The 12,402-nt window shown below is 54.6% G+C and overlaps 2 protein-coding genes across 6 annotated transcripts in view; one reads left to right on the top strand and one right to left on the bottom strand.

The window, feature by feature from the left end:
- The window catches only part of BEAN1 (brain expressed associated with NEDD4 1), a 77,395-nt gene that overhangs the window by 20,919 nt on the left and 44,074 nt on the right, over positions 1-12,402 (bottom strand). The window contains exons 4-5 of one of the 2 annotated variants that reach the window (XM_034940357.3): positions 5,962-6,112; positions 2,744-3,084 (exon numbers count right to left, since the gene is read on the bottom strand). In XM_034940357.3, coding sequence (XP_034796248.3) covers positions 2,745-3,084; positions 5,962-6,112 — 491 coding nt within the window. In that variant the 3' untranslated portion in view covers position 2,744. Of the gene's footprint in view, positions 1-2,743; positions 3,085-5,961; positions 6,113-12,402 lie in introns of those variants that run through there. The other variant, XM_063597624.1, reaches the window with a different exon arrangement.
- TK2 (thymidine kinase 2) overlaps positions 1-12,402 on the top strand; it is a 101,527-nt gene that overhangs the window by 80,125 nt on the left and 9,000 nt on the right. The window contains exons 8-9 of one of the 4 annotated variants that reach the window (XM_055100295.3): positions 2,406-2,488; positions 7,989-8,065. In XM_055100295.3, coding sequence (XP_054956270.1) covers positions 2,406-2,488; positions 7,989-8,026 — 121 coding nt within the window. In that variant the 3' untranslated portion in view covers positions 8,027-8,065. Of the gene's footprint in view, positions 1-2,405; positions 2,502-3,250; positions 4,507-7,988; positions 12,337-12,402 lie in introns of those variants that run through there. The other 3 variants (XM_034940353.3, XM_055100294.2, XM_034940352.3) reach the window with 3 other exon arrangements.

The following is a 12,402-nucleotide window of genomic DNA, read 5'->3' as shown; positions in this document are numbered from 1 at the left end:
ATTGGAGTTCTGGTGGAAGGGAAATGTGACAGAGGAAGGGGCCCAGGCTCTGTCCGCTAAGAGATCAATAGCCCAAGCCATGGTATTGTGGAGGGCATGGAAAGGAAGAGGGGAATTCCTGCAGAGGGTGAGACAACAGCTCATTTCAGTTTCATTGCCACTTTCCTCTCTTTCCTGGTGGTACAAACCATCAGGGTGCTACAAGCCAACTCCTGTTAGAGTAAAACGTGTAGTCTCTGAAGTTCCTAGAGTCAGGTCCTGAAGTTGATGGCCCATCCTCATGACGTTACACCAGCCATGTCTCAGAGAAATGATGCTAAGTTTCAGTGAGGTTAAAAAAAAAAAAAAAAAAAAGCAACTCCTGTAAGGCACTGACTATCCAAATATCCACATCAACAGGAAAATGACAAGGCTTCAATGGTGCTTAATCTTGAGAGGTAATGAATGGGTAGAGATTGCTAGCCGGAGGTGTATTTTCATTTTGTTGCTATTTAGTGTTTCCTTTTCTTACAAGTTTCAGAAGGTATAAACCCTACTCGGGAGGCTGAGGTGAGAGGATCGCTTGAGACCAGGAGTTTCAACTAGCCTGGGCAATATAGCGAGACCCTGTGTTTACAAAAATTCAAAATCAAAAATTAGCTGGGTATGGTGGTGCATGCCTGTAGTCCCAGCTGCTTAGGAGGCTGAGGTGGGAGGATCACTTGAGCCCAGGAGTTCAAGGCTACAGTGAGCTATGTTCATACCATTGCACTCCAGTGTAGGCGACTGAGTGAGACCCTGTCTGAAGAAAAAAAGAAAAGAAAAAAAGGAACCCTTATGCACTCTCTGAAAGTGTTACTTTTTGCTACATTTTATTGATATGATGTATTTATTTTGAACACAGAAAAGATACATTGTTGCTTATTCATTGCCTAGTCCAGGAACAAGAAAAGCTATTCAGCTCCATCTTTCAAACACTGATGAGTAGGTAGGAATTTTTATCCCTTTTTTTCCCCCAGCACTCTCTGGAATTGCAGAAGCAGGATGTGTTTCTTAAAAGAGTCTCATTCCTGGAGTGCATTTTAAAGGCTATACAGTACAACAGACAGATATTTTTTGCCTAGAAAACAGTCCACCACTAAGGTGGTCAGAACTGCTTGTAAACAAGTCCCTCCCCCAGATGGAGTCTGGGGCTCCAGGAGGCTGCACGCAGGATGCTACAGAACTTCTGGGTGGATTCCTTTCAGCTCCGCACCAGAAGAAATGCTATCTCTACAGAAAATAAAATTCAAGATTGCCATCCTTGCCACTCCTCTGCTTAAGAAAGAGATTACTAAATAGTCTTAGCCCTTCATTGGAGGAACGGAAACGTGGGGAAGCAGGATAGGGTGCTGTTTTTTAACGACGAGGGACAAGAGGTGGGAGGGAGGCAGAGTGATGGCCGCTGGCGATGCTAGCAGGGACACTGCTCAGAGATGCTTGGCTGCCACCCTCGGTGGGCTGGGTCTTCAGGAATCACCTCTGTTACCTGCGTGGTCTTTGATGGAAATCGCTGGGGTTTCTTGGTCAAGATCTGAGCCAGCCTTTCTGCAGCCAGGCTGACCCTACAAATCCCCTTCTGTGGCAGCAAGGCCGAGTAGCCTTCTGGTCCTCTTGTGGTGGCAAGGTGGTATTTATGGGGAGCATATCCCCTTCATTTTGTCTCTGAAAACACCCACGTGGGCAAGGCCAGAACACAGCCACTCACCATCCCCAGCTATGAGCAGCCACCTAGAAGGACAGCACCAGCTCCGGGGTCTGGCTCTGACCCATTCGTGTGCAGGCCACAGTGGTCGGCCAGGCAGGGACTGAGGAAGGGGACACTTCTCTGCCTCAGAGAGGTGCCCAGGCAGCACTGTGGTGAAGCCACCTGGAGAAGGGCAATGGCCTCATCTTCCTTGAAGACCCTTAGTCCTGGGCAGTGGCTGGACTGATGAGGGAACCGCCGCTGCACACCCACGGAGGGCCCTGCCCATCTACCTGGGGCCTGCAGCGTCAGAGATAGCTGTACTAGCACCACCTGACTGAGGGTACTGGGGTTGGGAGGGGGCCTAGTGGGCTGTGAGGGCCTCCAGGTTGCGCCTGAGACCTCAGACCCGGGTCCCCCACCTTGTAAGTGGCAGGGTGGTGATGTTGTGGCTCATCTGCCCTGGAATCGAGAGATAGGCACAGCGCACAACGGAACCTCACTGGGGCCTGTCCCGCCTCCCAGGAGGACAAGCTGGCCCTGGGGTAGGGGTCAGGGCAGGCAGCTGACCTTGGATGGTCCAGCAGTTTCCAGAGGCAGAATAGAATTTGGGTGCAGCTTGCTGGGCGAGGGTAGGGGCAAACGGGCCCGGGAGAGGGAAGAGAAAGTCCCACTTCCTACTTCGCCTCTCTCTCCGCAGCGCTCTCTACAGAGGCACAACAAACAGGCCGGGAGGAGGGACGGGAGGCCAGGACAGGTCCACGTTCCGTGAAACCTTTGCAGGTGGGTTTTGTGTTTGTGGTAGGCCTGTATGTGCGCATGTTCACACATATGTGGAGCACGTCTAGATCTATGTGTGTACATGGGGTATGTCAGTGTAGATGTCTGTGTGTATACAAGTTTGGTCTATGTGTGTGTTATGAGTCACGTGTGCATCTCTGTGTGTGTGTGTGTGTGTGTGTGTGTGTGCACGCCTTTGTGTGCCTAAAGAATGTGGTTCAGCCTGTAGGGACCAGCAGGACCCGGCTGGCTGGGTCCCTCACACAATCCTCTCTGGGCCAGAGGCTGGGGCCCGGGTTGGGGTGGGTGAGCCCTGGGAGCCCCTTGGCCCTGGGCCTGGGCCCGGCAGTGGCAGCAGGCCTGATGGGGGGCCGGCCCCGCACACAGCCTCGTAGGGGGGAAGGGTGTCCATGGAGACCGTGTGGAGGCCACCTTGGGCCGGAGTCCTCTGCTCCTGCTGGTGTCGGCCAGGGCTGTGGCCGCTGCCTGAGTCGGAGGTGCCATCCAGCGTGGGGCAGGAATCAGTCAGCGAGTAGGGTGGCGGTGCGTCCGTGGGGACATACAGCTGAGTGGCCCCTGGCCCCACACACTCCTCGTAGCTACGAGAGAAGAGGCTCCCTCAGTGCCCCACCTAGGCCTTAGGGCTGGGTCTCTCCCAAAGGCCTGGGGGTCTATCTGCAGTGACAAGCTGTCCTGGCTGTGGACCAGGGTGGGCCTTGTCCACGCTGGCTCCAATGAAACCCTGCTACTTCCCTCCATCTCCAGAGGGGGACCTCAGAACCCTGGGACCTGGATTTGGGACCTGACTCAGCCCTCATATGCGGTGTGAGCTCAACGCATGAACACTGAGCTGCCTGGGTCTGCGGTGCCTCGCAACAGCAGTGGCCACTGTCTAGGGAGCATCTCCCCGCAGCGCACTGGGTGTGCAGAGGCTGGGTAGGACCAACCTCAGGCTACCAGACACCCTGGTCTCCAGCCACTCCAAAGTTCCCCTTCTCAGTTTAGGAAAGAGTCCCCTGGGCCCCTCTGAACCCACAGATGCAGAGCAAAAGAGCACCCATTGCCCCGAAAGGACTGGCAGCACCACCCCTGCTTGAGCCCCTGGGGCAGGGGTGAAGGTGGAAGGGCAAGGAGGAGGACACGGGCCATTCATCCAGGGCTGGAGGGGTCTCCTAGCAGGGAATGGTGGAGGTCCTGACCCCTTTCCCTCTTCGAGTACTGATGGGTGATCTGCCTGAGTGGGGCTGGCAGGAGAGGAACAAAAGCCCTCCAGAGAAGAGCTCCCCATGGGGAGGGGGCTGCTTGAGGGCCCTGAGGGCAGTTTGGACACAGCCACTCCTGTGGGCATGATCACAGGCACAGGGCCCTCCTGGGCACAAGCTCCACCTGTCCTTTCTCTTCCCACTGCCACTGTCTCTGGGGTCCTCAGGAGCTGAGGGCATAACTCCCTCCTTCCGGCTCCATGACCCCCCACTTCTCTGAGAGGAACCCGTCTTGATCCCTAAGGCCAGTCTCTGCCTCAGTGGCTGCAGGTGAGGCCACAGGGACCCCAGGCTCAGCCAGACCCTTGTTGCCTGGGAGGTCTCGGAAGGTGTGTGCGTGTGTGTGTTCGTGTGTGCATGTATGTGTGTGTGTGTGTGTTTGGAGGGGGAATCACCTCTGTCTTTGTAGTCGTGCCCCCACCTTCCCCACCCCTCTCCACCCCTGCCTCATGCCTACCCAGCCCTGTCCAGGCACTGGACCCAACCAGCCTTGGGGGTGCCTGACCACAATGGAGGCCTGCAGCTGGGGCATCCCCTCGTGTCTGAGGCCAACCCAACCCTCTGCTCTGACTCAGGGAGAAGTCGGCTCCCAGGCACCCCCAGGGCATCTGTACACCTCCACCTCCATCAGAAGCAGCCCCACCTGTTCCTGTCCTTTAGATGAGCTGCACCAGGCAGAGGCAGCTGGGGATGGGGGAGGTGCCTGTGTCCTCAGGCTATGGCCTCAGGAACCAAGGGCTCAGGTCTAACCCTGAGCCACATCCCCAGATACCCACAGTATCTTCCTTCCCAGGAAAACCCAGGAAGCAGGGTTATTTGTCCTTATTTCATAAACAAAGAAATGGAGCCCCTGAGAGCCACAGTGACATGCCTGAGAGCATCAACCTGGGCGGCGTCCAGGATGGGCTCAAACCCAGGTGGGTATGACTGGAAAGCCAGGGCAGGGGAAGGGGAGAGGAGGTCAAACCCCACTGTGCCCTCTGTAGTGTGGCACACGCGTGCTCGCCTGCCTCTGGGCCTTTGCTCATCTGTGCCCTCTGCTGGTCACACCCTCCTCTGTATCTCTGAAGGTCCCAGTTCCTCCCAACCCAAGCACCACACACCCTTGACAAAGGCCGATTTCCTGTGTCAGCCCATCCTCCCTGATCCCCTCCCCTCGTCCTCCTCAGCATGATAGTTATCACCTGTGGCCTCGAAATAGTAACGACACCACTGGTGGGAAAAGCCAGTGCCTTGCTGAGCATTTTACTGGCACTTCTGTGTCATTTTCATGAGTATCCTGTGGGGCAGATATTATTATTATTATTTTATTATTTTTTTTTGAGATGAAGTCTCACTCTGTCGCCAAGGCTGGAGTGCAGTGGTGCGATCTCAGCTCACTACAACCTCCGCCTCCCGGGTTCAAGCGATTCTCCTGCCTCAGCCTCCCAAGTAGCTGGGACTACAGGCGCTCACCACCACGCCCGGCAAATTTTTTGTATTTTTAGTAGAGATGGGGTTTCACCGTGTTAGCCAGGATGGTCTCGATCTCCTGACCTCGTGATCCCCCCACCTCAGCCTCCCAAAGGGCTGGGATTACAGGCGTGAGCCCCCACGCCCGGCTGGGGCAGGTATTATTACATGGACATTTCCACAATGGAGAAGCAGGCACAGCGGGATTAAGTAACTTGCTCATGATCATACAAGAAAGAATTTCCAGAGCGAGTGCACCTGGGGCCATCAGATGCCAGCATATGGGCTTGTCCCCTCTTTACCCCCCAGTCCCTGGTGTTATTTATAGAAACACAATACAGTTTTTTTTCCCTAGGGGGAAGTTGATCCCACGGCCACTGAAATAGCCAAATACTCCTCTGGCCTTCCCTCCCACCCTGAGGGAGACACCCAGAGGAGCAGATCCCCAGGGAATTCAGAACAGCTGCCACGGAACCTCCCCTGAAACTGCAAGGGCATTCCCGGCACACCTACTCAACAGCCTGAGGAGCTGGGCTTGTCTCTTCCTTTCCTAGCACTTCCAGGTGACATCTGCTAAGTCACACTGCCTCAGTGGGACCTACTTGGTCAGGAGTGGGGAGGAGGTGGCCATGCCCACTGAGCAGATGTTTTCTGCATTTATATGACATGGAGAGGTGCCACTCTTTCCCTTGATGGAGTTGGGGGGTCTTTGTGTCCAGGGCCCCATCCTCTGATGCCCCCTTCCCCACGAGGCCTCCTTACCCTGGTGGAGAATCTGGGTACAGCTCCCTGAGCACTGTGGCATCCATGTCCCCGTCAGAGCTGATGTCCAAGGGTGGGGGCCAGTCCTCTGAGGAGCTGCAGGCATAGCGCATCCTGTGGCTTGAGCGGCTGTATGTGTGCTCGTCCGACACTGCAGGGAACAGACCACCGGCCTGGGCCTCAGACCAGGATCCAGGGACAGTCCTCATGGGTCTGTAGGTCTACCTGGGGCCATGGAGGCTCTGATTCCCCACCTGACCACTCCTCTCCTCACCAAGCACAGCTGCCTTCATCCATCAGTGACAGCTCCAGGATGTGGGTGCCATTGTCGTGTTGGGCATGGGGATACAGAGAGGAAGCAGAGCTGGCCCTGTCCTGGCCAGCTTCCAAGGTGGTGGCAGCCTGCTTTGGGGATAACCTGGCACTGGGCAGTGTGTCATGAGCTTTGGTAGAGGTCCTACTGGGACTGTGGGAGTAAAGGCAGGCCTGACCAGTCTGGAAGTCAGGGAGGGCTTCCTGGAGGAGGGGCTGCTACAGCTGAGTCTTGTCTAGGATTTAACCAGGGGAAGAGGGGAAGGCTGGGAGGAGGGAACTGAATAGCTTTCCAAGGAGGGAGATAAGAAAGAAGAGTGTGGTGTGAACAGGGAGCTTTGAGCTGTGGAGTTGGGCTGGGCATGGAAAATGGGGTGGAGAGTAGCAAGGAACGAGGGCTTCAGAGAACTCTGGGATCAGCCCTCCCACACTCACTTCCCTTTAGGTATCTTGGGGAAAAAAAGGGGCTTCTATGATGAGTCTGGCAGCTCCCCACACTGCATTCTCCTCTGCATTTTTTACCATGCACCAGTACATCAAAAGCTCTGAAAAGTCCTGCAGCTAAAAAACACATTTAACTGTGCCTGTCCAGCATTCGACCTCAGAATCTTCCTTTCTTAGACCTAGTAACACTGTTTAGGAAATGCTGCTGGAGCACAATCCTCTCATTCCACAGCTGAGGTTCTGGGAGGCCCGGTGACTTGCTGGAGGACAACACACAGTGAGTGGTTGGGCCAGAGGGCAGCTGGGTGTCTTGGCTCCTCCTTGCTAAGCTCTCTACAGCCCAGTTTCTGACATGTCTCGTCCTGGATGGGAACAGTGGGAGCTGCAAAGGTGGCTGAGACATGAGGTCTCCTCAGTCCAGGGCTCCCAGGTGCCTCCTCCCCTCTGGGGGTGGGGCTTGGCATCAGGGGCGGAGCTATAACCTTTCTCTGCTGTGAGTGGCGCAGTTGCCATCCCCATTCTACAGACAAGGAAGCTGATACTCAGGGTCACATACGTGGTGAAGCATGGAGTTGTAATTTATGCACTCTGTATAACCCCAAAGACTGCTCTTCCCATTCCCCTAAACTCTTTTTCCCACTCTTCATATAATAGTGAGTGGAAGAATCTGGATATGAAATTCTATCTGCAGGTACAATTCCAATTCCAGGGTTATATACCGACACCGAGAAAGCTCTCAGAAGAAAATATTCAAACACGTTGATGGTGGCCCTGTCCAGATGACAGAGGATCATGACCCTTATTTCTTTTTCTTTTTTTCTTTTCTTTTTTTGTTTTTTTGAGACGGAGTCTCTCACTGTCGCCCAGGCTGGAGTGCAGTGGCGTGATCTCAGCTCACTGCAAGCTCTGCCTCCGGGGTCCACGCCATTCTCCTGCCTCAGCCTCCCGAGTAGCTGGGACTACAGGCACCCGCCACCACGCCCGGCTCATTTTTTGTATTTTTAGTAGAGACGGGGTTTCACCGTGTTAGCCAGGATGGCCTCAATCTCCTGACCTCGTGATCTGCCTGCCTCGGCCTCCCAAAGTGCTGGGATTACAGGCGTGAGCCACCACGCCTGGCCTATTTCTTTCTTTATATTTCTTTTCTTATATTGTCTATATTTTTAAGGTTTTCTATAATGAACACACATTACTTTTCTACTAGGAGAAATGAAGTCAATAACATATGCTGTAAAAAAGGAGCTGAAATGCCATTTGTTTCTCCTGTTCAGGGCACCAGCTGAGAGACAGAATTTTTGGAAGAACTTAGGGAAGAAACTAAGAAAAGACAACAGCACACAGCAACAAGGTGAGACTGGAAGTTGAACCAGGGCTGCTGGGCTCGGGTGCCAGGTACCCCTTCGCCCCACCAGCCAGCATTGCCAGGGAAGGGTTTTTGGGTTCACGGAGGGTTCCACCTGCAGGGCAGCAGGTGTGCCTGTCACACAGGGATCCCTGGGGAAAGTCAGGGCTGCTTCCTGGACCTGAGAGGAGTGACTGGGTGGGCAGCGCTGAGGGCTGTTAGAGCTGGAGCAAACTGCTATCTACCCTTTCTTCTTGGGCTGCTTTTTCTTGGACTTCCCAGAGGGGAGCATCTTGGGAAAACTGAGGCTGCCCTAAGGTGCTCAGACCCCAAACCTGAGACATCCAGCTGGGCAGAGCTCCTGAGAGACAGCTGGAAAGAAACCCGCACCCTCCACTCCCATTTGAACTTCCCAAATCCCTTCTTTTCCCTTCTCTCCTGACTTCCCTGTCAGCACAGACCCAAATAGTCCAGGACTCCGGAAGCCCTGCTTCCCACTTCACATAAGCTGAAACCTCCTGTTTACCCCCATACCTTGGTTCATTATTTAACATCACTCCAAGTTCACTGCCCCTTGACAGGCTCTGGGAGAGGGAGGAAGAGGAACTGGCACTCATGAGCACCTGCTGTGCTCAATCTCTATGATCTCATCTACCTCACACCCCACTGTGGGAGGAGAGCAGTGGTTACCCCTTCCACCAGATGAAGAGACCGAGAGTGAAGTCACTTGCTCTAAACCTGCAGAAGTGACAGGAGACAGAGTCAGCCACCAGATCTCTCTTAAAGCTCAAGATGGAACAGAATTACAGAATTTTCTTTTCTTTCCTTCTCTCTTTCTTTCTTCTTTCTTTCTTTCTCTTTCTTTCTCTCTTTCCTTTCTTTTTCCTTTTTCTTTCTCTCCTTTTCTTCTCTCTCTTCTTTCTTCTCTTCTCTTTCTTCTTTATTTCTGTCTCTCTTTCTTCTCTATTTCCCCTCCCTCCCTCCCTCCCTTCCTTCCTTCCTCCCTCTCTCCCTCCCTCTCTCCCTCCCTCTCTCCTTCCTTCTTTCTTCTTCCTCCCCCACCCCCATCTCATTCTCAAAGATTTGTGGCTCCTCTCTGTGTCTGGCTAGACTACAGAAAGGCTCTGTGGGCAGGCAGAGGGCCAACTCTGTCCTGAGGGCTATGGGAAGCCATTGGGAAGTGGTCACAGTGCTGTCACTTTGGTTGCCTTGTGGAGAATGCCTTGGAGGTGCCAAGCTGGTGGCTGGCAGGCAGGGACAGCTGACATTAGTGCAGTGGCCTGGGAGCAGGTTTTCTTGGAGAAAGAGATGATGAAAATAGCTCACATTTATTGAGCATGTATTTACCCATTAGCCAGGTGCTGTGCTAATTTAGTCCTCACAATAATTGTTTGAGGTGGATCCTCTTGCACCAGTTTTATAGACGACTCGCCTGAGGCAAAGAGAGTTTTGGCAGCTTTCCTGAGGATGCGCATAGGAAGTAGGAAATCAGGCCTCTGTGGACACCTGGAGCCTGAGGTGCCTGTGGGGCTTCACAGGGTGATGTCCAGGGGACTTCTGGGCATGCAGTTCTGGAGCTGACCTGCGGGCTGGAGCTAGGTAAGGGAGGATGATGGATGGTGTATGAGGTGGAGCAGGGAGTGGGTGTAGAGAGAGGACCAGGACCAAGGTGTGGGATCTGAGGGACCTTGACCTATAAAGGGACTGAGGAGAGGAATCCGCAGCCAGAGGGATGGGAGAGAGGCCGGAGGGCTTGAGTCACCAGAGCTGGGGGGCTGTGAGTGTGTCTGACAGGTGGAAGGGGCCCAGTGCCAAAGGTTGGGGTTCGCTGGTGCACTGCCCCTCCCTCTTTTATTATTTATTATTTATTATTTATTTTTTTAGAGACAGGGTCTTGCTCTGTTGCTCAGGCTGGAGTGCAGTGGTGTGATCGTAGCTCACTGCAGCCTGAAACCCCTGAGCTCAAGCTATCCTCCCAGCTTGGCCTCCCAAAGTGCTGGGATTACAGGTGTGAGGCACCGCGCCTGGCGGTGCTGCTTTCATGTTCTCCCACAGCTGCTCACAGTGCGTTTCCCTCTTCCCTGGCACCCTCCCAAGGCTCCCGGCAGCCCCTGCGCATCCTCCAGAAGGCCGGGGGAAGGTATGGGGCAACAGCACCTCTGGGCTCCCTGCCGAGGCCCCAGGAGGTGTCAGAGCTGGAGCTGAGAGCAGAAGTGGGGCAGGGAGGCCGGAACCCCACAGGGGTCACCACCACCACAGGCTGCAGTGGGGAAGCCAGGGCCTGACCCCGCTTGGCAGAGCTGTGACCTCAGTCATCCCACCCACCCCAGGGATAGAGCCGAGGCCTCATTCATTGGCACCAGTCCCGAGGCCACCACAGGCTACAGAGGGGCTGGCCTGCCCCTAGGCCCATCTCTTTCCTCTGCGCCAAGGCCAACCCCTCAGCCCTCTCAGCTTGGGAACTACTGTGGGCCCCTAGCGTGCACTCCAAGATAAGTCATTGAACAAGTTGCTTCTTTGTGCCTCAGTTTCCCAGTCTTAATTTTTTTCTTATTTTTTTAGAGACAGGGTCTCTCTCTGCTGTCACCCGGGCTGGCATGCAGTGGTGAGATCATAGCTCACTGAAGCCTTGACCTGGGCTCAAGGGACCCTTCCGACTCAGCCTCCTGAATAGCTGGGACTACAGACATGTGCCACCACACCTGGATAATTTTTACATTTTTTTTTATAGAGATGGGGTCTTGCTGTGTTGCCCAGGCTGGTCTCAAACTCCTGGTCTGAAGTGATCCTCCCACCTCGGCCTCCCAAACTGTTGAAATTACAGGTGTGAGCCATGGCACCCAGCCCAGTTTCCTATTCTTTATTTATTTTTTATTTTTTGAGACAGAGTCTCGTTCTGCCACCCAGGCTGGAGTGCAGTGGCATGATCTCGGCTCACTGTAACCTATGCCTCCCAGGTTCAAGCGATTCTTCTACCTCAGCCTCCTGAGTAGCTGGGATGAGAGGCATGTGCCACCATACCCAGCTAATTTTTGTATTTTTAGTAGAGACAAGGTTTTGCCATGTTGGCCAGGCTGGTCTTGAACTCCTGACTTCAGATGATCCGTCCGCCTCAGCCTCCCAAAGTGCTAGGATTACAGGCATGAGCCACCGCACCTGACTAGTTTCCTAGTCTTTAAAGGGGGCAACTACATCTTTTGCCTTGAGGATAAAATACAGTGGCTCCTACCTTGCCCATGGAGCGCTTCCTCCAGGCCCGAGCCTGTGTGGGGACGAGTCACCTGTGGGCCCTGCTCTCATGGATGCAGCACAATCACCCCATGACCGAGACACTGAGGGAGGCATGGGTGCAATGCCGAGGAGGTACAGAGGAGGGGGACACCCATCCAGCTCTGCCTGGTAGGCGCGAGGAGAGGCCAGACAAGCTCCCATAAGGAGGCAGCCTTTGAGTGGGGCCTGGAAGGCTTTTTTTCGGTTTGAGAAGCCCAGGGAATGGCAGTCAGGGCAGAGGGAAGAGCCCAGGCAAAGGGCAGAGGCTGGAAGGAGCATGGACAGGGGATTGGAAAAGAGTGGGAGGAGCTGGGCAAGGGCCAGGCTGTGCGAGGGGCAGGCAGCAGACTGACCATCCTGGGTCTACCCGGCATCCTCCAGGGCTTGGGGTCCTGGGTTTCTCTTGCAGGGGATGGGCATGCTCTGGGCAGGAGCCCTGGACTCTCCAGGCTCAGGTTGGTGATGCAGGGGTGGGACAGGCCCGTCCTGGCCTGGGAGTGCTTCTGGCTTGTCTCCTTGGGGAGTCCCTGGCTTCTGGGGAGACTTGCAGAGACTGGGTGGGCTGAGCTTTCCACATCTGTTTTATTCATGCTGAACTTTCTCTTTGATCCTCATTGTTGGACAGTGAGAACAGTCCACTAGCCTGCTGTGTCTTTCCTCAACCGTGGCCACTTGTCCGACTTATCCCGGGATGTCCCTCTGTGTCTTACACAAGGTCCAGCCTCCTGCTCTTCTGGTTCTCCTAACAGCTTCCCAGGGGAGCGACATCCAGGTCTGAGTGACACCCACTGTGGCCATGTACGTGTCTGCCGGACACTGCCTTGAGCCCACGGGGCGGCTCCCAGGGGCGTCTCCCCGACACCTCCAGCTCCCTTCCCGGGCAGTGCTGTGCAGCGGGCAGCCTGTGGGTGCCAGGTCAGGCTGCCTGGGCTCAAGTCTGGGATCCACCACTTGCTGGCTGGGCGATCCCACTTGGTTACTTAATCACTCCAGCCTCAACTTTTCGATCTGTCAATTGGAATGATGATAAAAGGTAGGACTTTTATCATCTCACTAGGACCATGGTGAGGATT

The sequence above is a fragment of the Pan paniscus genome, chromosome 18 (genome assembly GCF_029289425.2).
Source record: "Pan paniscus chromosome 18, NHGRI_mPanPan1-v2.0_pri, whole genome shotgun sequence".
NCBI lineage: Eukaryota > Metazoa > Chordata > Mammalia > Primates > Hominidae > Pan > Pan paniscus.
The sequence above is the reverse complement of the archived record's forward strand: the minus strand, read 5'-3'. Positions and strand labels throughout refer to the sequence as shown.